Source organism: Anopheles funestus, chromosome 3RL (assembly GCF_943734845.2).
Source record: "Anopheles funestus chromosome 3RL, idAnoFuneDA-416_04, whole genome shotgun sequence".
NCBI lineage: Eukaryota > Metazoa > Arthropoda > Insecta > Diptera > Culicidae > Anopheles > Anopheles funestus.
The window spans coordinates 83,262,990-83,285,394 of NC_064599.1; the positions used below are offsets into that span (position 1 = coordinate 83,262,990).

General features: G+C 40.2%; 3 protein-coding genes across 4 annotated transcripts in view; 1 reads left to right on the forward strand and 2 right to left on the reverse strand.

Moving 5' to 3' along the window:
- The window catches only part of LOC125767489 (neuropeptide CCHamide-1 receptor-like), a 60,878-nt gene extending 43,874 nt beyond the window's left edge, over positions 1–17,004 (reverse strand). The window contains exons 1-2 of the mRNA XM_049434111.1: positions 15,927–17,004; positions 14,793–15,092 (exon numbers count right to left, since the gene is read on the reverse strand). The gene's annotated coding sequence lies outside the window, so the exon portion shown is untranslated. The remainder of the gene's footprint in view (positions 1–14,792; positions 15,093–15,926) is intronic.
- Positions 17,005–17,247: 243 nt separating this feature from the next.
- On the forward strand, positions 17,248–21,595 carry LOC125767475 (transferrin-like). Its single transcript, XM_049434081.1, has 4 exons — positions 17,248–17,502; positions 18,963–19,475; positions 19,549–20,373; positions 20,463–21,595. Exons 1-4 carry the CDS (start codon positions 17,427–17,429, stop codon positions 21,374–21,376), a joined length of 2,328 nt encoding a protein of 775 aa, XP_049290038.1. The 5' UTR covers positions 17,248–17,426; the 3' UTR covers positions 21,377–21,595.
- Positions 21,596–21,597: 2 nt separating this feature from the next.
- LOC125767467 (uncharacterized) overlaps positions 21,598–22,405 on the reverse strand; it is a 35,066-nt gene continuing 34,258 nt past the window's right edge. For both annotated transcript variants that reach the window (XM_049434072.1, XM_049434071.1), the window contains exon 9: positions 21,598–22,348. In XM_049434072.1, the coding sequence (XP_049290029.1) occupies positions 21,979–22,348 (370 nt within the window). In that variant the 3' untranslated portion in view covers positions 21,598–21,978. The remainder of the gene's footprint in view (positions 22,349–22,405) is intronic.

Here is a 22,405-nt window from a genome sequence, read left to right on the forward strand (position 1 = left end):
TCGAAAAAATTTTACCTGTCTTGTTAAAAACTTCATCAGGCCAAATAAGTGTAAGAAAAGCACGTACTCAAACTTTGGTGGAGGCGCATGGTACATTCATCTGATGGAGGCGCATGGTACATTGTGAAACTGTTTTAAAGTTCCATAATTGAAACAAAAAATGTGTTTATAACACAAATTTATAATGTAAAGCAAGTCTTGCCCTTCTTTGGAAATTTATATCACTTTTTACATCCCTCAATCCCATTCGCAATATGCACTTAAATATTGATGGAGGCGCCCAGTACGCCAAGTAAACACGAAGGGCTAGTACATAACTTAATTATTATTATTATTGCTTACAAATTTAGTACAAATTATTTTACAACAACAAACAACAACTCGATTTAATATTTAAAGACTACAAGCAGTATATTATTTCTGTGATATTTATCTCTTCAACCAATTTTCAAACGCCGTCGCGATTAAGTCTTCTTCTACGGGTCGTGCAAACGGATAAATTTGTCACTTCAATAAACGACTGGAAACGGATGACTATTTGAAATGATTGAATCCAAAACAATATTTATAGCCCTTCAGTAACATAGGTTCAGCTTCGGAACTACTTTCCGTACAGTTCCGTAAACCATAAAACGGAAAAAGCAATCAAAGATGTATGCTTGAAAATACATCATTTACCAAACCATGTAAAACACGTCGAATTATTGATTTATAATCCCACTGCCATATGCGGTGCATTGGTTTCTATTTAACACATGAGCATGGAACCTCTGCCGTTGGGCTTAGATTGGTAGCATTTCAATGGTTTGTTTCGGTCAACAGTGCGAGCGGTACAAGTTGTACGAAGATAAATTTAAATTGTATCCCTAGATGGAGTAGAGCAACGGCTGCAGAAGACAACAATTGAAAATATATATTGCTCAGGGAAATAAATCAGAAGGTTTGTATTATCATCTAGAAGAATCTACCGCAATGCAAACCAGAAGTTCTATTATGGATTTTATTACGTTTTTCAAAACAACCTTGATTTATCCCTCAATTTAAAAAAAAATGTTAGAGAAACACCTCCCTTGAACCATGAGTTAAAACTTTTGATAAAATCTTTCATGAAACTGATACAATTTGTCATCTCATTTGTCAACCATTCTTCGTTGGATCAAGACCGTGTCGTCCATTAGTAGCTTCCGGCAGGTCCGTTTCAACGATCGAGATAACGTGAATTTATTATAATTGCTTTACCGTGGTCAGATTAACGTCAGCGTTTAGCACCAAACCGAACACTAATGGCAAACGGCACCAGAATAGCCACCATTCGGATAAAACTGTATGGCACACATATAAAACAGGATTTTTTTCATGATTTTAATGGCCAAAAATAATCCGCTGACGTGCTTGGTATGAAAATCCGGAATTGTTTTAGCACTCATAATAACCAGTTTTATTAATACTACGGTTTTGGATATCACAAATTGATTTGTAGATCGCAGGAAGATTAAAAATACAATAATATTAATGATGATTAGACTGACAAAATATAAATAGGTGTATCTATTTTTTATCCTCAACATAATTTGTAATGGTTTTGACTCGTGTTGAAAATCTCCTAAAATTAGGTTTTAAATACCTTTAAACAGCGAAAATAGCTTAACTTCGATCATAAAAGCTGGTACTGAAACACCTTATCAGCATAAAAGACGCCATAAACCAATTGTTTGTACATACACTCATTGGAAGTGATTTTTGTTAGACACACGCGACGGATGTTTTACGATCGCTGAAAACGGCAAAAAACGGACCGGAAAAAGTTCAAGTTTCCTGAAAAACATCAAGCTCGTCCGTTTTCTCATTTTCACGGTCTCGTTCGCGCTTTCGCGAAGGATGTTAAATCAAAGTTTATATTTATTATGATTATACGTTGCTTCGCCCTTGTCACCATTGTCGGGGTACAGCTGTCTGTTGCTTTTTGCACCCTTCTTCGTCCTTTTTAAAATTTGCCGGACAAGAACAGTCAATATGGACGGTTCGTGAGTGATGGACTAGGGGTTTACTTCGCTGGCTACTTTACGACACATCTCTTAAAGCCACTTCGCACACGGAATATGATCTTTTTTTTTCAAACCTCAAAACAACACCATGAAACTGACTCCTTTTGCAACTCCGTGCTTTTTCCTCGGGATTCCTTCACCCACATACAAGATCAGCCTGAGGCAGCGTTGAAGCTCAACGTAAAAGGAAAAGGAAAACGACAGTACCGTTGGATCGTATAATGGTATTGACTCCATAGCACTAAGAAGGTTTTGTATGTTGCCCTGATTTCTTCCCTTTGCCGTTTTATGACAACGGTGATGGTGGCAGTAGATGATAAGTTTGCTTTGGATGTGCTCTAGCCTTTTCTACTTATTTATCCACGTCCACTTATCTGGGGCTCTATTTTTCTCTCCAGTTTCCCTTTGCAGGGGAATCGATTGGAGAATGACAGAACGTGGTATGGCAGTATTAGCCAATGATCAGGTTCGTACAATCAGGGGTACAATATTTTATTTTCATATCTACCCAGGTCAGCCATACTACAGCGAGACTGTACTGACGCGTGAAAAAAAAACCAAACCAGTTTGCCAGACATACAAGGTCTATGGCATCTGCATAGAGGCGAAAAAATGAGCCCAAAGCGCCGGGCTCGCTGGTAATCTTCATAAGCTTCTGGCTGACATGAGCACTGGACTGTGAAATGTGAAGAAGTGTAAACAGAATGTATACATATATATATTTTTTTTCAAATTATCTTTTATCATTTATGAACCCAGGTTAGACGATGATTTCGTTAAGCCTTACTTCCTCTATTTTATTTAACTTAAACCTTCTTTAAAGCTTTTTAAACGTATTTGATGATAAAATATGCTATACGAAAAGTTTATCATTTAGTGTAATGCTTCTATCAAGACCAATCTTTTAACAATCAACAACAGTATCGAGTGAAGGTACGCTAACTGCATTATAAAGATGCACATGCACCAATCTAATGCACAACTGGAAATTTCGATTTTTCGAACATCTATTCGTTGGTGAACTTGCCCCAAACGATATCATGACCCACGTGAGACTTCTGCCCGATCAAAGCATAGTTTGAACGATTGTCAATACAATTATAGTTGACACTGATTGCAAATTGGATGTTACCTTACAATGGCGCCCGGCATGATCTAAAACGCGAAACGTTTATTGAATTTGACTATTGTGCTATTTGACAGTATTCCATTCCCTTACCGTTGCTAGTTTTCCATTTATTTCGCACGTAATCCTTTCAATTTCCAGCACGGGTTCAATGCTGATAAATATGTTTACATTGAAAGTCTATTAAAATTAAATTCCAGGTCACGGATGGAGGTGTATCTTCGTCGTACAGGAAAGAATCCAGCGAACCAGAGAGGAAAGAAAATTCATTCCAAGAAAATGGACAACTTACGATTCCTGTCCTGCAATGACATCCGATGTTATTGTAATGTTTCAATAGCGTTTATGTCTTCATCTCGCTTCTGGCATTGCATCGTACGGTGGAAGACCATTTGGATTTGCTTTTTGTCGTTTTACATTTATTTCAAATAAGAGAAATGTCACGTTTGTACAAATTGATACGTTGCAGTTTTCACACACGAACTACCATAAGATGTAGGATGACAAATACAGCGGAATATACCACGAATGGTAAAGAAAAATGACACTACAAAATTCATTTCTATATTCGCCAAAGTTGCAATATATATTTTGGCCACTATCTCGGTTTGAGGTTGATTCCTTCAAAATACCATACTGGGCCAAAAATTACATCCACAGATGAGGGACCTCATTAGCACTCGCGTACGCCTTCATCTCGTAAGATCATTTAATAAAACATAATCCCGGTCCTTATCTCACGGCGGAAAACATGCAATTATTTAAATAATTTCAACGAAACGTTCCACCTGTACCGAAACCTTGTTGATGAATTCCATCACAGGAACGATGTGTACACTTTCGACTTCCGTTACCCTCCGTTGAGCAGCAACGGTTTCCGTATTGGGCGCACCATCCACCCGCGACCGAACCGCGACGATGAATAATCGGCGGTCGGTGATGTGGCCACGGGTTGTTTACTCGAAAAATTTACGCTTCAACAATAAAATCAAACCGAGCTACGGTAAACAGCACAAACCCGTCGGTGGCACCGGTAATGTATCATTTACCATTGTTACCGTGCACATTTTCTATGGGACGATGTCGTTGTGGGAGAACAGGATAGAAGGCAAGCAATGCATCAGAGGAGTTTTGCGAAAGAGCGTTAAAACACACATGTTGGCAGTAACGTGCCACATGTTGACGTTCGTGGAGTTTAGATCAAATTGTCTTTAATACATGCGCCGCTACCTGTCATTAAACAAAAATTAGTATGCCGTTCCCTGGCTGTTTTGTCATTTTGACACAGTAAAGGAACGGTACAAACGTTGTTGTGCAATTGGCAGACAGGTGCTTTGTTTACCTTTGCGCCGTGTCAACTTATGGCAGCATGTGCGAAGGTATAAATCTGGCAAACTTGATGGAAAGGTTAAATATACACTGTAAAGACGAAACGCTCCTTCATTTTCACTGTTATAGGCGCTAAAAGGTTTGGCACATATTTGTCCGCTTGGCCTGTCTGCGTATCCGCCGATCAGCACGATGATTCACGACGATCGGTGAATACAAACGCACGTGTCGTCATTTTTTTTTGAATATTTATTGTAAATTGTTAGTGGCAACTGCAGCAGTACTAAAGTAGAGGTGCAGCACGCTCGAAGTTGTTAATTTGTTAGATACTCAAACGTCATTACAGCAAGAAAATTAATAGACTTCATATTGATGTTATTGTTTACAGGTTGCTTTAAAGTCATCAGGTTAGTAATAGGCTCATTGTGCAAGATCAAGCTACTATTAGTAACTACTAAAAGAGTTTTATAGGATCAAGCCTTTGATGCTTTATAGATATATCAGCTATTGTCAATAAAAGAAACTTTATCACTTTCACAAACAAAATGATTTTCGATTGTCGCAAACATATCATTTTGACGTTCAAAGCATAAAACTTTCTTTACAGCCCAAAACTATGGTCATGTTTTCTCTCGCAGGCCAGCTCACAACGAAACTTCCGGTGTCAAATGTCATTTAGGGCTGGACGAATGAAATGTTTTCCTTTCCTTCTTCTTCTAGATTCGAACCCCCAAATAGCATTTCTAGCTTGAACAAGTTCGGTAAATGTTTTCCCATCCATACGCGGTTGCTGGAGTGGTTATTACATGAAAATGGAAGGAAGGCAAACCATCGATTCTCTGCTAGCGTTGTTATCATGCTTACACGTGCTCACTTGAGCGGCAGGGAGGTAAACACGCTTGTAAACATTAACCTTTTCTCCCAAGCTAAACGTTCAAACGTTGCGTTTGCTCCCCAAAAATCACTGTTCCACTTCTCCCTTATGTATACGGGGCACACTACGAATGTAATCCTGACTGTTTACCATGCGGCCCAACCAGATGGTGTAGTGTTATGTAGCCCGATAACCGGGAAAAGAGATTAACATTTCTATTGCAAACACTGCACGGAACATGGCCACCCGTCAATGGGGAGAAAGAGTGAGTCACAGCTAAACAAAACAAAAGTAGTTAAGTATTGATAATAGCATTATGGCGTGACTATTATAAAATTTATTATGAAATAACAGAAGATTTTCGTGTTAGATGCTTCTATTTTCCAACATTTTTAAGTACTTGCCCTTATTAAATTCATAAAGTACATTACCTGTAATCCTATTTCAGTCCCATTTTGCCATCGCCACAAATTCCACTAGCTTACGGATAAAATGTGCTTCAACAATGCAAATACGGCTCAACCATCGATAACGCAAATACCAATCGAAATCCATCTATCTTTTCCCAAGTGATCTACAACTCGTCTACGGCGCATCGTCTGGGTGAAGTTCTCCAATCAAAAGTTTATTCTCCTATGGCGAGACCGGCCGGCAGGTGAAGTTTGGGATATCACACAAAATCAACCAAACAAACCCAAAAAATCCGAATCTCTTCCGAATGATTTACTTCGTTTCCTCTTCCGTGCACCGGAATGGGAAATCGTTGTGAATTCGATTGGAATCAAGTCCCATTTCCTTCCAGCATGCCAATTTTCCAGTTTGCACATCGTATTGCTCGGTGGAATATTTAGCAAAATTTTCAAAATCCGTGAAAGGTGGTACATTTAACCAGCACATGCTGTAGTGTCTGGTGCTACAAAAATAAACTTGGTGGAAAAATGAATAAAAACACAACAATAACACTAATACTTTGTCTAGCTTGTTGAACGTGCGTGCCAATACTTCTACCACAACTTACAAGAAAAAAAAAACAATAAAAAACGATAAAGCATTCGGCATGAAATGTAAATACTCTTCCAACAACGGAACACCAGCATCAATCAGTCAGTGTGCGGAGTAAACAACGAGAAACGTTACAAGTGCGATCTGTCAGTGAAATGATCGGTGCCGATTTATCACACCGAAAACGGATAGGTCGAACCCCGATCGGGATGAATTTATATTCCTTCCAGCTCGGCCCAGTTATGATTTATGCGTTGTTTTTCGTTACCGTGCTGCTGAATCGTTAATAATTTCAAAAAGAAAAATTGGTTCAGTTACCTGGGTGAATGAGCTTTCTTTTATTGTTGGCTAGAGGAAAGCAACTCTAGTATACAGATTACAGTAAAGGGAAGAAATGTTTATCTATGATCTTAATACATTTTTTTTGGGATATTAAGATAAACGATTTCGACCGCCCTAAAAAGAGTTTCTGCTTTCCAAAAAAACCAGATGTAATTTTTATTACCTCTTTATAACACCAAAATACATAATCTAATTTTATCGTCTTGTTTTTTGGATTGCTTTTGACCTTTGAGTTCAAAAGGTAGGTTCGAACATCATAATCTATCAACCGTTAAAAATGATACTTGATTCATCTTCAGGAATGAGTTGAATTTCTGACTGGAAACGCATATTAATTCTTCGTCTTAAGCGAACCAGCAACCATAAAAATAACGCCCACAAATAATAAAGGTTTCTATTAGGTCGAACACAACAGGCTTAAGCTGTTATCCGGTGATGCTTGAATGCCGTAATCGGGTTTCGAAGGGAAGATAAATTTCTCGATCTCCCCCTCTGATACCATGGGAAAAGAGCTAAAACAAACAAAAGCATGAGTGCAACACCGGGCGTTTCATAAGCGAAATCCAACATGTACATTCGCTTCAGGCGGATGCGAAAAGGGATGAAGCAGCAAAACCTTAATAGACATACATAAAGCCCTGCTCCATAAATAATAACCTTAAATCCACCCGGTACTTAAACCATCTGGCGTTACGCACACCAGGGACTAGCGGCGATACACTTATTGCTGCAGTACTGCAGCGGCCTTAAACACGGCCGCTTTTAAGTGCTACCAGGAGGAATTCGCGAACGAGTTTCTATAACGCCTCCGTAGCGATATGGTAAAGGTCAACGATATTAGGTTGCATTATTGAAACGATGTAGAATTTTTCAGTTAAGCCATAATTATTATATTATGTCATTTATGCTATGTACATTGAGTACAGCAAATTTTAGGGTGAATCATATCAGCGAGGATCATTTAAGATTCGCTATCATCAAAGCAGCGAATTTCTGGATTAATTGTAATTTTGTTACAATTGTAATATACATACAATGAACATGTAACAAAAGAGCTGTCACAAATAACAATAACTTCATTTATATTTGAATATCCAAATCTCCTTAACGCATACAAAATGTCGCCCATTTGAGTAGATTTATTTCATTCAATTGTTCCATGCATGCTCGCGCCCAATGTTGCAATATATTAAGCGATAGTTGCCAAACAATGCAAACCATTCCATGCTTCGAATATTTGCACCTGAATAGAATCTTTCGGACACTAAGCTAGAACAAAGCCTATCTAATGATGCCATAAACATGTCTTCAAATGCTTATTGTCTAACCCAGATAGCCAAAAACCGATATCCGACCGTTCGAAGACCTATATAAGACGGTCTGATATCGGTCTTAAAGCATCACTTACAGCAGTAATATTAAGACTTCGTGGATGACATAAAACGGGCCATAATTATATCAAATGCACCATAATAATGAAATTTTTCGTTTGTGGTAGGAAAGCTTTTCTTTCGTCATTTTGAAATTTTTCATGAAATATTTCGGAACTAAAGCTTTTGAAATTCATTTTCATTTCTTTATTTCCGTCGTTCAATGTTTACAAAAATAATGTAACTTAGAAGTAAACGCACACACACGGGTAAATACACACATAACTGCTTTGAAGACGACGCCGACTTGGCTTGACACTGTTCACTATCGGGAACATTGATCCTCATATCTGCACAAAATGGGTTGATTCTATTGTATGGAAAGAATAGATTATATAGATAAAAGGTTTTTTTAATCAATTGATTATAACAAAAATACCAACCATCACTACTGCGCCAAACGATGACGGCGCTGTCAAAGGACGCTGCATTTTCTGAATGAAAAATCCATCGCCTGGTAGTGTTGTTTAACAGTACTTCACTTCTTTCATGCACTATGAGTACTTTTCTTTGTAAAATTTACATTTAAAGTACAAAAACTACCCTTAAACATTACACAAAATCCAAAATAAAACACACTGTAGCGCACCGCATCAAGCAGATGAATAAGAATGGAGTACATTAAAACGAAGCAAAGAAGACGCCTTCGATGTATTGCATTGACAGATGAACGAATGTTGAAAGTTTCAATCGATCATGAAAGTTTCCTGAAACATTCCAAATTTTATGCTCCTCTTCCTGCCCTTCCCCCAAGAGCACCCACAACACTTTGGTATAAAATAGCGTGATTTCGAACCAATCTTCTATTAAGACCACAAAGTCGTACTGTAGAGCAAATAAAAATTCTGCGACCCATATCAGACTTTGTGGTCGTAGTGTGGTTATCTGGGTAAGCTTTCAACACCAACCGAACCGGAGAACGCAATTCTGAGGAAGAAAATAAAACCAAAATAACGATCCTCTATCCCGAATACCCTCATCTCATTTGTGATTCATTCAACAGTGTAATATTATTGTGAACGAGTTCCCATTTTTAATGATTATTCAGGATGAATGAATATATTGCATTATGGGATGTTTTTTATGCAAAACAGTAAGCATCAGCTATGTTTTCGATTTGTTCTAAATAACTTTATTATACCATTACGGTGTGGTACAATCCTGTAAAGATAAACAAAAACATATCTGTTTATTAAGCTTTTGAAATTTACTACGGAAATGTGTCTACAATTGGGCGTATTCTACAAACGTTCGTTCGTACCATTCATATTTATCTATTTTATGTGCCCATTGAACAACGAAACAATGTTTTAAAAAATTGTCACAGATTACCGGCAGCTGATGAGTATGCAATGATGATTTGAGGTCGTTATTGATAATTAAAAATAAAACAAATAGCAATTATAACTGCTCTGCATTATTCGGTCCCTCAGCAAACAAATGGGTGCAAAAATCAATTAAAACCTCCTTTACTGTTTTTGCACAATTGAAAGAATCTTCACATTTTCAATGGTTTATAGGCGAATAAAAAAAACAGATTATTACAAAACAAAAACTCATTCCATTGCTTTCCACAGTAGTTCCTACCATTATTAAAAGCATCATTTGTTTTTGGTTCATTTTCAATTTTCACCACCGATGTAACCATAAGCTCGTCACCGCCTGGACACCTCTCGTAGGTATTTTAATTGCTCCCCATTGTACCATTCAGGTGGAAAAATTGAAATACCTAGTAGAGAAACTTTCTACCAAAAAGGGCCATTAAAGGCACAAGGGAAGCAGGATAGGCAGGGGCAATGTTTTCGCACGGTACAGCCCATTCCACTTCCGAAGGCTCGACCGTTGTTCATGGGCAAAAAATTACGCGGAACTTTTTTCCTTGCCTTAATGTACAACCGCTTCTCAACGAAGACATTCTTTCATTTAAACGGAACAAAGAGCGGGAAAGCAACGTAGCACGATGTTGCGTTCAAGAGGAAAATCTTTTGAATTTAGTGACAACATTAGCGGCATACACCGGGGCCGGGGTGTCCGCATTGCGTTCACGGTTTCGGTATTTTGTTACACTTACCACTTGAGGTTAGCCACGCAGTCGGAAAGTAATCAGGTCTTACGTTTTTTACATTATGTTCTACACGCTCTCTATTCAATGCATCGAAACAACCTTCAGGTCGCCTGTCACTGACGGACTCAATATCTTTCAGGTGTAATCAAACAACCTTACCTTTTTGGGTGGGGCACGTGTTAATACACATTACACCCAAAAAAGTCGACCCAACTCAGCATGAGAGTGTAGGATGAAGCAAATAAAAAAAAAACAATCTTATAAAGGTTCACTTGTTCTCATGTCGGGATTAGAGCTGGGTCAAACCCCTACCAGCAAACGGATCTATGACACATTTTTGAAGCATTCTTTTTCTATTTTTAAATGTGAAGATAAACTTTTAGATTTACTCATTTCAATCGCACGCCATTCATTGGCACTACCAAGACCAAAACTCGGTGTTTTATCATCGGTCCCATTTAACTATCGGCAAGTTGGAAGTTAAAATCGATCCATTTCCCATCCTTTCTTACACTTGGGTATACAATTTCAATCACAGTGTTGTTAACTTTTTCCCATTGCGTAATTGACCATTTTTAATTAAACCCTAATTTCCACTTAATTAGTCTACTCGGGTGTAAAGTAACACTTTGGGTTTTAATTTTAACAATAATTAATGTTGTTGAGGCTTTTAAAATGTGATTTTAACGCACCGGTTGGTAACGATCTTTAACAGTCTTCTTTATCTTTCAATACGTGTTTGGTGTCGATAAAAGAAAGGGGATGTTCAAAATTAAATTAGCAGGACAATACCAATACGATGTCATTGTTTAAGCCAAAGCAAAGCCAAATAATGCCGTAAGAAGACAATTTTTCATACAATTTGCATAATTTTAGGCGTTTGATGTGTGGAGTACAAAATGGAGGAAAATCAAATCCAAATTGATAACAATCTTTTTGTGATGTGGTAGTGCATATCAGATAAGTTGGTATGTGAAAAAAAACACAACACAGCTTCCACAAAATTGTTCGTTAAGGACACGTTCAATAGCCTTTAGCACAGCCCGCAACAAATGTATTTTATTTCACAGGGCTATTGCCATGGCTTATTCCCTATGAGACGATTCTGATAGAACAGTTTGTTGGAACAGGATGTCACGCGTATGTCCCTTTTCTTCGTAAATTTTTGTATACGATTAACCGTTTATTGTGTCACAGTGAAAGGTTATCAGATCGATAAAATGGGACATCGAAAACCATCTCATTACATTACATTCCATCAAACCATCAAATTGTGGTTCAAAAACATCAAAACGTAACCGTTGAGGGCACTTATTTTGATTAAATATAAATGCTGCCAACACACTTGCAGATAAACCGTACCAAAATAACTCATCATGTTAAATTTGCATTGCGATCATAAAATTTTGATACTTGAATGTTGACAAACAATGTTAATGTGAAGTGTGTAAATGCCGGACAAATGTAGCTACCACTTTATTGATGCTGTTTGAGTTGGTTATTTTATAGCTTTTCATACTTATTATTAACCTAACAGTTAGATGTTTAAACAATTATTAAATGCCCTATGTACTCAGTTTAGAACTCTCGAAAATAACCTAAAATATTTCGATAGAAGTGCTACAATCTACAGCGTGAAAGTAATCACATTTCTAACTAACATATTTTTCTCCCCGTAAGCCTGTTAAGACCCATTCGCGCTCCAAAAGGGCCATAAAAAGCTTTTCCCAGAGCGTCACTCTCGCGCACATCTAGATCGATTCGATCGCTTCATTCTGGGCACACTTTTTTCTGGTTTTTTTTTTTTGGAAGGCCTAAGCCATCGTCAAACAAATTTAGTATGATCCCGGTTCCGGAGGGGTGTGTCAATCAAAATCGTTTTATGGATTTTCGCATCAAGCGGCGGGAGTTTTTCTTTTTTTGGCCATTCCCAGTACAGCGCCTATCAATCGGCCAGATCTTGATTTTATGAAAGAAAGTGCATACACACAATTTCTTTTGTTGTACCCTGGTTGGTAAAAAAAAATTGTAAAAAAGCACTCGCAAAAATGGTTCATAAAGTCAAGCTTAGTGGGAATAAAACTGTGGTACGGATATACAACGGCACATTCCAACTCAATCACAAGTGAACTTGTGATCCGCCACTAAAGGATCAGCACTTCCAATCAATCTCCTTCAATATCAATGATTTGATATTCCATAAAAGAATAGCCAACGCCCAAGCCCATAACTTTTGACCGACAGTGGAGCCACAGGCTAGCTGCACCGGCATCGCATTGACTGCGTGACCAGTTTCATCTTTTCGTGCCGAGATTTGTGGTCGTAAAACAAAGGAGAACAATACAAAACCGTCGTTGCACATGTAAGCTTGCGACCGATGATAACTTTGACGTCAAAATATTTCAGGGAAACGAAAGAGGAGGAAAACCGAACTATGATTAGTACTTCAGCAGAGTAATATACTTAACTCGCTACACTGCAGGGCATCACAAATTGATATGCTTTTGGATGGGTAAGTTGCAAACGTAGAAAACTCTTGGAATTTTTTAAACTATAATACGACGGATCGGGAAGCATCCATCATTAAATGTATCTCTTATGCGACTTGCTAGTACAGAAAAAAAAGCGGCAAACACATTGAAGTAGTGTCGGTGCCAGTGACAGAGGATTTAAAATTGCAAACTGCTTATTTCTACAGCCAATGAAAGTTATCATTTCATTGGTGGAAGCTCTTTGAACATCAGAACAAACAATAATGATGTACACTGATTAATATTAAAGTTGTAAATGAGTTAGAAAGCTCCACTACAACATATAGTCACTAAGCTGCCCCTGAACGTAGACGATGAAAGCGATGAACGCTTCAACAATTTTCCAACCTACAACAGACCAAAAATTTCATATTAAATTTCATTCGTATCACATCTGCCCTTCCAAAAAGGATCACTTTACGTTCACTTTCTACTGCAGCCCGGTTTTAACGGGTAACGCCACCCTTTTGCGTAAACCATTTTTGAGGTTAGCACGCACCGAAAAGGGCATCAGATCCGAACGTGACCTCTTATTGCCGAAATAAAAAAAAAACAACAACAACACGATTTGTGATTTTGCTTCATTTTTCTTTGTCAAATTGTTTCACCCCCCGAACCCGAACCGGAGAACAGTAGGACCAATTTATCATTCCACACACCTTCTCGAAGTGGAAAACGCTATGTGGCGTATACGGAGGGCGCCTAACCTAACAAAACAATTCGTAGGTTTCAATGTCACAATGAAATTGTCCGGGATGTTTTTTTTTCAGTTTGATTTTTGTCTTTTTTGTGGAATCTCGAATCCATCGGTTAAATATTCTTCTACAGTACGATCGTTATAAATAGCATCCTTCTGCTTCACGGGAAAAACAAGTGGGCAGTGGGTACCAATGTCATCTAGAGATGCCGTCCTGTCGTCTGTTTTTCTCGTAGGCAAATTTTTCAAACACCATTATTGAATGGTCTGGCAAACCACACCTATGACACTGATATTAATGTCGTGTAGAAAACAGAATGTAAATATTTTGACTCTAGATTGTTTTCTGCCGCAGTATCAACGTTTGATAAAAATGAATCACACTCATAGACATTGGGGCACGTTAGAGATCATAATCATTTGCAGATAACGACCCATTAATCGTTCCCGAAGGAATACTCTCGGTAGGGTGTATTACTTATTTGTGTTTTGAAAATCGAGGGCAAGAAAATTATTTTATTGCTTTTGGAAAACTTTTCCTTCAGCTGTTTAAGATTGCAATGTTTCTTCGAGTAACATTTTTCTTGGTGCTACTTTTCCCTTTTAACATAGGAGTGATGAATTTTTTTTAATAAGTTGAAAATAAGTCTCATTATTTTCGTTATTCAACAAAGTAAATAATTACTAAGAATTCCAAAGATTGCCAAATTAAATGTGGAATTAGTTGTAAAACAATTTTTTATGTGCATCAAGACATAATCTTACATAAAATCCATCTTCCTGTTTAGCGGACGCGTACTCGTTTGTCACGCTTTGTTAAGCTTTGTTTCAACTTTTTCCCTCCATTGTACGCGCAGTACTCAATGGGTTGTTGTGATAATGTGCAAAGATTTACATAATAAAAGTTCCCCGAAGTGGTGTAATAATTAAACAGAATAGAACACAATCAGCAAACTTCAAATTAACCAGAATCCGATGAACTTGACTGCGGCAGTCAAAACAAAATCAAGAAAGATAAAGGAAACAATAAGAAGCTCTTTGGGAAAGTGTTTTGTTTCATTTCGCAACCAACTTTGCATCAAGTGATTCTAATTCAAGGGAAATTTTCAACAAGCTTACGCTAACACTTTCATTCTTATCGTGTGGTTATTATTTTTTTTCTACGCCAACAAAGTTTTATTAGATGCTTTACAGCTGTTTACGCATCTTGAAGAGATGTCAGAGAGTTAAATTTGAGGTTGAACGGTGAAAAACAAAATATGAACGCAACTTTTAATGAATTTTCACATGTGCGGTGTGAATTATAATTGAACGAAACTGGGGAGAAAAAAAACTTTTCCTATTCACTTACCTTCGGTTTGGTTGCTCACCTAATCCAGCGCCCGTTGAACCGATCGTTGTATTGAAATAAGCGAATAGCACCACACTACGATCTTATTATTTTTTTTTTCTCTAAAAACCACTCCTTCAACCGGATCACACTGAACACTGAACGAAACGCAATCACTTGCTGGCATTAAACCATGTACGTTTTTTCTTCTTCTACTGCTCACCACAAAAACAATATTTGCACAACACTTACACTTTCACGAAGCACAGTTCCAGTCGGTGCTGGTACTATTTTTAACGAATTAATAATCTTTCCAGCAATCTGTTAAAAGGAACGAGCAAAAAAAAATTAAATTGCATGCAAAAAAATGTGGAAAACATTGCGGTTGGCTTTGAAAAGAGAAGAAACAAAATTAAAAAAAAACTCCTTCTATTACTTCTAACAGTTTATTCTAGCGAACCCGACCATTCCGAAACATATGCTTCCCGAACTTCCGTTTGTTTCACATCTCCGATTTTTCCCAACACTCGACACAGACACACATTGCAGCAGGAAGCAAACACTTTCACTCGTAAAACCGAAAAGGTAAACAGCTTTCGGGGGTAAAATTAAATTCATCAATTCCTCTTCTATCGAAGGCTGCACGGTTTAGTGTATTCGGACATTTAGCATTCTATGGCATGGGTCCGGAATTTATGCGATGAGTGACGTAGATTTCACCCGATTCGATTACCCATTAACCTTTTTTTCCTTTGGTAAAATATCTCTTGTTTTGCTTTCGGATGGTGTAAACCTGGTAGAATGTTACGGCAACTGAGTGGGACTAAAGCTATAGAATACCCAGACGTCACACCGTTTTATTGCTTTTCAGAAAGCTAGTGTTGATGGAGAATGAAGCGTTTTTTTCACACCAGCCTTTCCAGCTCATTACAGCATCACTGATTGATTTGTGCACTTATCAGATGAGCATAATTTGAAAATAATTTGATCACAAAAATCCAGCCGAAAGAAGCATCTGATTTGATACACCGCTGATTAAAATTTTCTTTATGATGGCCTCCATAAATTCATTCGCACGATAACTGGTCCTTTTTACATAAATTTCGCGTAATACTTCCGATCGACAACGTTCGAAAGTCGGAAGTTACTACTGACCCGGAGAACGGAACAGATCAATCCAACACCGTACCCGGTACAAAGGCTACTGACGGTGCTGCACGCTCAATACGTAGCGTTGGGTTGACTTGCGCCTGTAAGAAAATTTAAAAAAACACCGCCCAGACACATAGCAGTGTGCGCGCCAGCATCTTGTCGTACGAAACCCCACGCGGCGTGTGTCGTTAGGGCTAGTTCGCTTCCAACAAAGCACACGAAGAGCACTGCCAGCCTCTGCAACCGCTGCATCAATGAAGCGTATTTTCCGAGCGCGGGAAAATTATGCGCAAGCGCCTGCTTGTACGCTGTCGGCTTGTTTAGTAAACACGTGTAGATGTCGTTCGTTTCTTATCCCGCGCTGATATGAGTTCGCGCGCCAAACAACCGCGATGACAGCCGAACGGCCATCATCGACCACGTGCACGTTCGGTTGTCAGGGGTACTACATCAATTGTTTTACGTACCATTTAAAAATTGCAACTTAGAAAGTTATGCGATTAAAATGTGTTTCTGTTCGATTATCATGCTGGAAAATGAAATTTTAGTCATAAAGACTCTGTCAGACACTCTATGCTGCAGAAAGCATCTCAATTATGCTGCTTTCTGTAATCCACGTTGAAAGCATGCAGATAGTCCCAAAGCCGTTATAAAAAGGATGTTTGAAGAATAACGCGGAGATATAAAGCAACAATGCGGTCCATTTCTCTAATAGAAACCCATCAAAAATCGTCGTTAAAAGTGAGTTCTATACAAACAGTTTCAAAATGGACTTAATATAAGTTAAATATTGTCACACTCGACTCGATCGGTGCATTGAAGCAATTGCAAGCAAATGTTAACTTTACTTCAAAAGTTAACTTAACGTTCACTTCACGCCGAAAGCGGTTCCACGCTACAATACGTGAGTAATACAAATATGGACGCACCTTTAACTTCCTCCCAATGTCAATATGAAGCATTGTAAAGTGTATTAAATTTGATTTCTCGGTAATTTTCTTACGAACAGCCCTATTCTCTATCTATCTGAATCATCCATCCTGCAGGTAATCAGGTGAAACCACCTACCGTTGATATCGAACCCAACGCTCGGCGGTGTCTATTCTTGCCCCAAAGCAATTCCGGTCTCGCACACAACCCGTACAATCCGGCAGTATCGCTCGTCTAATGTTGAATAATCAAGCTACTATCTGGAACGATTTTATGCGAACATTTATCTTATCAGCAAACTGTCTCGCTGTGTATGTGAGAACGAAGTGTACTTTGGGAGTATCGTGTATCGTTTTTTTTAGCGATGATAAGGTACAATTGTAAGCTGCAAGTTGGGCGTAACGGAAACATCACCATCGATTCAACGGGTTCAGTTTCAACGGATACTTTGCGGCGGATTCGCGTGTTTTCTCGTGGTACGTCGTAATGCGCTGGATGTAATCACATCCCGTTCAGTGTTGTCCCAGTGAAGTGCATTTAGTGTATAATCCATTCGACAAGCGATCAACAGCCATGATTCAGCTTTGGAGCTTTACAGTATTATTGCTCTTGGTAGCCTTTGGTGACTTTGCCAGTGGGCAGCAGCCAGGTATGTAGGCCATACGGCGTTGGACGTGTGTCATGTGATACGCAAGTGAAGGTGACAGACTAACCGCTACCATTAAACAGTACAGCTAATCCTTCTGGCGGGGTTCCTTAGCTTAGCGATGCTTTTGCTTGTCTAACAAAACTGTGTCATGTTCACATCAAAAGGTTATCACACACATGACGTGTCTAGCAAGTGCTGTACCATGTGCCATTTTAAGCAAAGGTGCGGATACGAATTACCTAAATGAAACACTTTACAATTCGCTAATGGAAAAAAATAATCTAGCAAGGGAAAAAATCTCTACTTTAGCCTCTTCAAAAACACGCTCTACTCCCTATCAATTCCATCCCGCTAGGCTTATCAAAACGCGCACTTTTATACCTTTCCGTCAGTTGGTGCCTATCTTACATGGGTGCGTTTTAATGCTACAATGATTTATTTTACACCTCTGAAGGTCGCAAGACCAGCAACCATGTTGCCAAAGTTCTGCTCCAAGTGTTAGCCCACCCCAGGCAAGCTAACTCTTTATCCATTATCTTGCTATCTAGTGAAAACATTATTTGGCCGCAGTAATTTGACCGGATGAGCCAGAATGTTACACCCATGTTGGCAAATTCGTGTGTACTAAAAATCATCTCTTGTACTTGTCTCTTACTCTTACTTGAAAAGGAGGGGCCATGTTTTACAATTTAGATAAACCCAACGTTTTATCTGCGTTGGCTATCTTACGTATATGAAACAGTTCTGAACAGACAATGGATACCGGGAATTAGAATGGCATGAATTGGTCTGATGCAGAGTATGTTAAAAAGCTTATCGTATTATCTACTGTCAATCATGGTTTGCGTGAAAAGGTGAGGTCATGCTTTTAAAATATGTCATGAAGCATGCTTCAACTTGTAGTTAAACTGATCTTAAAGTTTGCTTTATCCCCAAGTTTACTTTACAACTTCCGGTTGTATTGGTTGAATCTAATACCACAACTGATGCCGTCCTGGTCGAGTGTAGCATAAGAATTAGAAACATGGAATCTTGTAGTAAAATTGTACTACCAAAAAAAGGCCCATACAAACTTCATTCACTGCAGTGAGCGCTAGTCTCTTATCAGCAAGTTGCTCCACGATATCGATGATAACCTGAGCAAACATAGCACTGTACGGGCGAAACAACATGGCGATCAATATAGAGCTTAAACTCAATCCCCTATACCTTTACGCGTGGTTCAAAAGAAAACAAATTTCCAAATAATATCAATCGAGAACGCAGTTGTAACGTTGAAGTTATACTACATACAACTTCCTTTCCCTTTAACTGTTTCGTCAATTCGATAGATAAGATACGAATCGCTGGGCTAAGTGACATCAATTTTCATCATTTATGTTGTGCTTAAGGAAGCTTGTGCTTGAAATTATAATCCAAACCCCTTTGGCTAACATCTCAACTACCGTCTTTTAACACAGAGCGCGTGTGTGCCATTGCACGCTACACTGCAGAATGTGAGCAGCTGCAGCGTGGTGCATCGGAGGTGGTATGCGTACACGTACAGGACAGTGTCGAATGTGCCCAGCGCATTCGTAACGGTACAGCGGACTTTGGTGTATTTAGTGCGGAAAGTGTGCTACTTACCGCTAGCCTTGCCTGGGAAGGACTCACCGTCATCAAGGAGCTACGGAGTAGCGAAAGAATCCGCGAGTCGGTTGACTTCCAGACGGCGGTCGTCGTGCGCAGCACCCACACGGGAGGACTCAATGGATTACGCGGACTGCGCTACTGTCATCCGGGATTCCATTACAGCCGTACGCATCGCTGGACCGAACGAGTGTTGAAGCAGTTCGAGCGGCTGGTTGCACCGGCCAAGTGTGAAGACTTCCATACCGTGGCCGAGATTGAAACGGCGGCTTTGTCGAACTTTTTCGGTGCCGCTTGCCGTCCAGGTGTATGGTCGCAGATACCTAAGGAGGATTCAGATTTAAGTAATAAGGCCTTGTTAGCCCTTTCGTGTTTCAAAACTTTGGCTTATCGCACGTTCCTTTTTCCTACTTGCAGAAGAAAAATACTCGAATCTCTGCTCGCTCTGTCCGAATGCGTCCTCCTGCTCGTACGAAGGCCTTAACAATGGGCAACAGTCCGCACTGCAGTGTCTGGAACGGGATGGTGATGTGGTTTACGCATCTGTTCTCGAGATTCAGCGTTTCTTCACCGACCGTAGTTCCATTTCGAACGATTTCTCCTATCTCTGCCAGGACGGCACTCTGCAACCTGTCAACGGACCGGCCTGCACGTGGTTAGCTCAACCCTGGCCAACCGTCATGGCGTCCGCAACGAAAGCAGTTCAAATTGCGGCCCGCCTGGACGTGTGGTTACGCAATTCGCTCACCACGAGCACCCCATGGGAAACGGCCATTATCGATATTTTGACGCGACACAACACGGACAAGATCGCTGCCGCTTCTTCGATTCAGTCACCCTCGGACTACTTCTTTCCACACCGGCCAACACCGATCGTGTCCGATATTTGTCAAATGACGGCACGCTGGTGTACGACATCTTTGGAGGAGCAGGACAAATGCACCGTACTATCGAAGGCAGGTCTAACCACCGGAGTGTATCCGCTGTTGCAGTGTAACAATCCTACGACGAACCGTATCAACTGCTTGCGGGAAATTGCGGCCGATCGGGCCGACTTTGCCGGTATCGATTCCAACTACGGTTATCTGGCTCGTCAGTCCAATTTGGCAGCGGCACTGTATCAAGAGACGGAAAAGGAAAAATATTCCACCGTGCTAGTGCTCGTGCACGAGGGCAAAGGGCACGATCGGTTCGAGAAGTTGCGCAACGCAAAGGCTTGCTTCCCGGAGTTTGGTGGAATTGGTAAGTGTTTCTGCCGCCTGTGTACGTATGTGTGCACACGTTCGCTTTAGGGATCTACATAAAAAAACTGATTTCTGATTTCCCTGCAGCTTCCATCGCGTTCGTAAATGTTGGCCGATCGCGAGGAATATTTGATCGTAACGAGTGCGACTACGGCCATCTGATGAGCGAGTTCTTCTCCGAATCCTGTGCACCAGGATCGCGTGACGACATGCACGATCCTACCGGGGAAAACGCCGAAAATCTTTGTGCTCTGTGTCGTTACGGCGATACACCTACACCGCGCGAGCTCGCTGGTAGTGATGATGATGTGAACACGGACTGGCCGATCGAAGATGCCCCCGAGGAAGAACTGGTCGAGGGAATAGATCCGGCCCTTCGCAGTAGTGACAGCATCGCTGTAGCGGTCGATAGAAACTTACTGTGCGCTGCATCCGAAGCAAATCGATACTACGGTACGCGCGGTGCGTTACGTTGTCTGCAAGAGGCTGGAGAGGTGGCGATCATCGAAGCTCAAAATCTGGCCGATCACGCACAATTCCTTGGTATGAATGGGAGCGATTATCGCGTACTGTGCCGAAACGGGACGCTGGCCGCATACACGGGCTTTAATGTGGACGAGGAATGCTACCTGACCACGATCGTTGATGGAGAGATCGTTGTGCGACGTCAGTGGGAACAATCGGATAACCTCGTGCACGTACTGACCTCGCTCGATGTGTATCTGCAGAACGATCCCGACTTTCGGATGTATAACATTTTCGCCGGACAGCGCAATTTGCTGTTTGAGGATTCTGCTCTGGGGCTGGTTTCACCACAGCATACCGAGTTGGGTACGTCCGTGAAAAACTACATCCGGCTGTTCGAAAATATCGAGGACTGCCAGAATGCGGCACCGTCAACTACGATCGCACCGGGTGGTAGCGGTGGCCGGGCAGCCATTATTACGGTTAACTTCTTGCTCACCTTCATTCTTGCCGGTATCATTGCTTGGAGACTGTAGTTAATTCATGAAGGTCACCAAAACCTTTTCAGTCTTGCAGTCTCTTTCCCAGGAGCGTACTTAACCACAGCCCCAGTTCGTTGGAAAACACCATTGATCGCTGCATCTGTTACGTCGATACAGCGTACACGAGGCAAGACTAATCTGTAATGCAAAGTTCACTAGCGTAATGGTCGATCGAATTATCGAAATACTAATAAAGAGAAAACTGGATTCTAACCTTGAGTGTTTTGATTTCTGTAAACTGTAGATACGTTCGATTTTGTTCTATTCCATTCACGGCATCCTTATCAACTCACCACATAACATCATGTTAAACTTATTGCCTCACTACTCAAATGAAACCTATACTGCACTATAGTGCACTCTCATATCAATGGCTCTTGTTTTTAAGTTACAAACTTCAGTTTCAACTGTACGCCTTGTAAAAGAAGACACTTGTTTCATGCCCGCAGTTGTCAGTTTTGTTAAAAACTTAAACTTCTTACGGACATCTGCTGTCGCTGCTGCTTCTACTCTGCTAAGAGTTTTTGTTTATTTGTGCTATGGCTTTCTCACTCTTATTTCGTCGACCGCTAGGATGCGCGCCCGTAGGTGTACTATTACGCTTTCAATATATGATACACAGTCATCAATACATTCCATAGTTCGTTTTGATCGTTGCCTTCCGGTGTCATGGAGTAGTGTTTTACCTGGCCCTCTATCAACCGTACCAAAGGACTGCTTTTGATCGCTGCCTTGCCTCGCTGATTGTTGGCAATCATTTTCCACACCGTTACGGCGGCCATCAGCACCTCACCCCGGCAGGATGTGCGTTGTAATGCGTTGGTCAAGATAAACATGTAGTCCGATGAGGCTAACAGCGCTGGTCTGTTTGCTGGCACGAAAGTAAGATTCCGCACGATGGCCATCGCAAGCAGCCGTATCTCAAGATCGGATTTGCGTGTCAATGCTCCCAACACCGTCAAATGCCTGTGTAAATAGAATTAACAATTGTAATGCTTCCAATGCAGATCGTGTTTGATCATG